Raw genomic sequence first — 4,798 nt, forward strand, 5'->3', positions numbered from 1 at the left:
ACTAGTCTCAAAAGCTTTAATTCTTTGGCAAAGATTCTAACTTTGAGACCCATATTGGCAAAAGTTAGTATCAGGAAGATACTAACATTAAAATAACCAAACTACTTGAAAATGTGTGTGTGTGTGTATACAGCACATACATGTACATGCATGTATGTACACTTATAAAGATTTTTTTAAAAGACTGTGGTTCTTTGACTCTCATTTTTGGCCTGTCGAGGCCTCTTGAGAGCATTTCTTCTCTTATCCCTCCACTTTCCTAAAGTTCTTCATAGTCACTGGTCACAAAGTGACTAGGTTTAGAGAACGAAGAAAATAGTCAGGTCTGCAGACACGTATCAATCATGTGCTGTCTTTGCCTCTGATCCTTGAATTTCAGAAGCCAAATTTGACCATAATTTTTGTTAGGCATCAACATCATAGAATCCCACTCAGGATGTTATGAGATAATCACAGTCCAAATATTTAACATCCTTAAAAAGCACGATTATTCTACAAGTATTTACACCTGAAAGTAATCCACCAGGCTGATGAGATTTCAGCTGAATTAGCCATACGCAAAAAAAAATTAAAATCCAATCATTATAAAAATTTTGTATATGAGTTATTTGCAGGGGCTCAAAAGGCTAAATATTAATATAAAAACTTCTCGTTTTTATATATACTTGTCAGAAATGCTAGTAGTTATCTAACCCCAACATTACATGAAAATAGGAAATAATCAAATGTAGTACCACTTGTATGCTCTGCTTTTAATGGGAAAATATTTTCCAATTCTGTAATAGCAGATACAACTTCGCACTTGCCTGTTGTTACTGTTTCCTTCAGGTCAAGCTGAACTCGCTGCATTTGTGCAAACTGGTGCAAGGCTGACACAGGGTTTATCTCTCCACGTCTGTATTTCATTATAAATTCCTTAGGTATTTTTTTCGGAGGAAGGACAGGATTCGAAATAGATGAAAGGCCTTTGGAAAGCAATGGTTCTGGAAAATTACCTAAAAATAAATGTTTACAGTTGTCAAATTGGTAAAATAAAGAAATCAAGCCAAGTGAAACCACGAAACCCTTTCCTAAAATTGGAGATTATCCCTGACACACTTAGTCATACATGTTTTCATTACATACAAGTGTCTATAATACTAAACAGCTTTGGAGCAAATGACAAGGGCGCTCTGCTACTGTACATGTCTTTTGGAGTACTAAGGCTATTTTGCAAAGAAGGGCTATCACTGTCACACCATTAAGTGATATCAAATAATCCTAGAATTTTAGTAATGTCAAGATCTCCAGAGCACTCTAAGCCATTTTTACACACGATGTCACCAATGAGGCGAGACACAGACCTGGGTCCCATTGACTATTTTATATTTCCGCTCACACTGAGCTCAACCGAATTTTTACAGTGTGTTTGTCCCTGCTTTATACTTCACATTAAGTGATACGTGGACTACAAACCAGCATCAGTCCAATCCCTTCCCTGAAGGGACAACACAGCCTCACCTCAACATAGCAAGACACGCGTGAACAGCGAATTGGCAAAAAACAGTTAAGTGACCAGTAAGGGGAAGAACTTCTACAGGCTTCCTCTCCAGGTGGGAGTGCAACTGGAGTTCCGGGTGGGAGACAGCCACAGGTCCATGAACATATATATCCAGGAAACACTTAAACCGGAGGCTCAAAAGAACGCACTGGCCATCCCAAAGTCTCAGACAGCTTAGGCGTTATTGCAAATGAAAACAAAAAAACGAGTCCTACCTGTCACCTGTGTAACCTTGGATGCCATATTCGACAGGGTGCAACTTTCCGAGGAATGGGCAGCGGGTGTAGTCACCATCTGGGCTGACGGCGGAACCGGCAAGTTCCTCTTCAACATCTGAGCAAAGCTGGGGACCCGGGAGCTCTGAAGCCAGGCATTGTTGGCGGGCGATTTCTCACCTGCGAGTCATCAGGAGATGGGCAGAAAATGAGAAGCAATGCGGCAGGTTCAAAATACTCTGAAATAACAAACCACCGCGTTTTCATAAACGTGTGTGTACACACACGTACACACACGCACACGGACTGCAGTTCTGAACTGACGTCATGACTGCTCTGTGACTCACAAGGCCCGGAGCCCATGTCTGCTAACTCCCTTCCCGAAGCGCTGCGACAAAGGGGGAAAGAAGGGCCTGAGAGGCCTGCGGGGTCAACAACAAAGAAGAGACGGAGAGGCCGGAGCGACACGAGGCCCGCGGCGGCCCCTCCGCGCCCCGGCCGCACGCCCACCTACCGAAGTCGTCCTTCCGGCCCTGCATGCCGGGCCCCGCAGACGGGAAGCTCAGGCTTGGTCGGAGGCCCGGCCTCGGACCACGGTGCTCGCCGGAAGACGCCATCGCTTCCTCCCCCAGCCCCAACCTCCCACTCCGGGCCGCCTCGCGCGGCGGCCGCGCGGCAGACACCTCAGCTTCCCAAGGCAGCGTCGCGCGGCTCTGCGAGGCCCAGACGGACGCGCCGCCTCGGCCAATCACCAACCGTCTCCGAGCCCCGCCTCTGCGTCACTGAGCGTGCGGCGCCTCCGAGCGGCACGGGCGCTCGACGCCGGTTTATGCGCGTCTGGGGCGCTGAGCCTGGGGCTCCCCCGCCACCCTCTCGGCCGGGGACGGCAGAGACGGCGGCGCAGGTCGGCCTCCACTTTCACTCTCGGGCCCGAGGCCCGCGCGCCGTTCTCGCACAGCCCGGGACCGGGGCCGCCCTGGAGGCCCGCCGCGTGGCCCCCGGGTGTGTGTGTTGGGCGGTGGCCTCAAGGAAACCCTGCGCTTTATCCCCGGTTGTCCGCGGACAGGGCGCCTGTGGACAAGGCTCGGCTTCCACGGTGTCGCAGGTGGAGCCACACACTGAATCGTGACAACGGGTGGGCGGGGGTGTCGAGAGCTAATACCTCTCGTAATGCGTTTGACAAACCCGGCATGACTGCCTTCAAGTCTTGGCTCTAACAAAAGTTGAAGGTGTTCGCTGATAAGACGGTTGGAAATATTTTTAGGCACCTTTCATGTACCTGTTGGCTGACTGTGTGTCTCCCTTGGAAAATGGTCTATTCAGATCCTCTCCCCATTATTTTTTTAGAGGATTCTTTGTGTTTTTTTTTTGTTATTGAGTCGTATGAGTTCTTTATATAGTTTGGATATTTATGCCTTATCAGGCTTATATGATTTGCAAATATGTTCTCTGTTTTATAGGTTGTCTTTTAATTTTGTTGATGGTTTGCTTTGCTGTGTAGAAGCTTTTTAGTTTGATGTAGTCCCACTTGTTTACTTTTGCTTTTGGTGTCAAATCCAAAAACTTATCCCCGAGACTATTGTCAAGGTGCTTATAACCATGTTTTCTTCTAGGAGTTTTATGGTTTTGGGTCTTATGTTCAAGTTTTTAATCCATTTTGAGTTCATTGTTTTGTGTATAGTGTAAGACAATGATCCAAATTTTATTCTTTTGCATGCGGCTGTCCAGTTTTCACTATTGGTTGAAGAGACTAACATTTCCCCATTGTATATTTTTGCTCCTTTGTCATAAATTAATTGACCACACGTGTGACTTGGATCTTTTCTTTCTTTGGTTTGTCTAGGGTTGTCTTTCTGTTCTCTATTTTTTGTAATAACTCAATGCAGAATTTTAAACTAGAGTTGTAAGTGAATTATGTACCACTATTGCCATATTGCGGAATCTAACCATGACTATATTTACCATTACCAGTGAGAGTTATACTGGAGAGAGTTAAACCTTTCTGTGTTTTTGTAATGTTAACTTTTTTCTTTTACTTCCAAAGAACTACCCTTAGCATTTCTTTAAGACAGGTCTGGTGGTGATGAACTTTTTCAGGTTGTTTGGAAAAGTCTTTATCCTTCATTTCAGAAGGACTGCTTTGCTGGGTGTAGAATTCTTGGTTGACAGTCATTTTTTTTTTCATTGCTTTGAATATGTCGTCCATCTCTCTCCTGGCCTGAAGAGTTTCTATTAAGAATTCTGCATATAGTCTTATGGGGCTCCCTTGTATGTAACTTTTCTCTTTCCTGTTGTTCTCAAAATTCTTTGACTTTTGACAACTTAATTATAATGTGTCTTGGTGTACGAGCTCTATTCTGGTTCAACCTGTTTGGGGTCCTTTGGGCCTCCTGGATCTGGATCTCTGTTTCTCTCCCCAGGTTTGGGAAGTTCTTAGCCATTATTGCTTTAAGTATACTTTCTGTCCCTTTCTTTTCTCCTCCTGGAATTCCCATAATGTTCCAGTTTACATTCCCACCAGCAATGCACAAACGTGGTTTTCTCAGTCTTTTCTAACAGAGCCACAGATATTATGAATAGTTGCAAATTTACTTTAAACTGCCCCTTTTTTTATAGCATTATCACAGTAAGTCCCAGAAATAAAGTTTATACTTATGTCATGTTTTGTAATCTCATACATCAATACTATTCAAAGCTATGGGAAAAATTTTAACATTGAGAACTTACTGGCATAACTGTGTCTTTGAAGCCGAGAATTAATATCTGAAGCAGGACTCAAGTAAGGAACAAATTAATTTTTAGTTCCTTTGTTTTATGAAGTAACTGTCTGGTGGTAGTATCTTAGACACTAGGTCCAAAGTAGGCATAGAATTTACTTCTCTGGTAAGTTTGACTAGTAGACATAATAACACTCCTATAGCCCTCAACTATGGGGGGTGCGTATTAGGGGGGGATACAGAGATGAGGCAGGTAATAGATAAGATGGTCTAGCAGAATACAAAATTATGACTCTAGCACTAGGGTTTCAGTTTTAGTTGTGTTA

The 4,798-nt window shown here is 44.2% G+C and overlaps 1 protein-coding gene across 3 annotated transcripts in view; it reads right to left on the reverse strand.

Annotated features, from left to right (window-relative positions):
- Positions 1–2,455, reverse strand: part of ADAD1 (adenosine deaminase domain containing 1) — a 116,713-nt gene extending 114,258 nt beyond the window's left edge. For all 3 annotated transcript variants that reach the window (XM_019667181.1, XM_019667112.1, XM_019667266.1), the window contains exons 1-3: positions 2,270–2,455; positions 1,756–1,935; positions 807–995 (exon numbers count right to left, since the gene is read on the reverse strand). In XM_019667181.1, the coding sequence (XP_019522726.1) occupies positions 807–995; positions 1,756–1,935; positions 2,270–2,372 (472 nt within the window). In that variant the 5' untranslated portion in view covers positions 2,373–2,455. The remainder of the gene's footprint in view (positions 1–806; positions 996–1,755; positions 1,936–2,269) is intronic.
- Positions 2,456–4,798: the final 2,343 nt, after the last annotated feature.

The sequence above is a fragment of the Hipposideros armiger genome, unplaced genomic scaffold (assembly GCF_001890085.2).
Source record: "Hipposideros armiger isolate ML-2016 unplaced genomic scaffold, ASM189008v1 scaffold_1, whole genome shotgun sequence".
NCBI classification, from domain to species: Eukaryota; Metazoa; Chordata; class Mammalia; order Chiroptera; family Hipposideridae; genus Hipposideros; species Hipposideros armiger.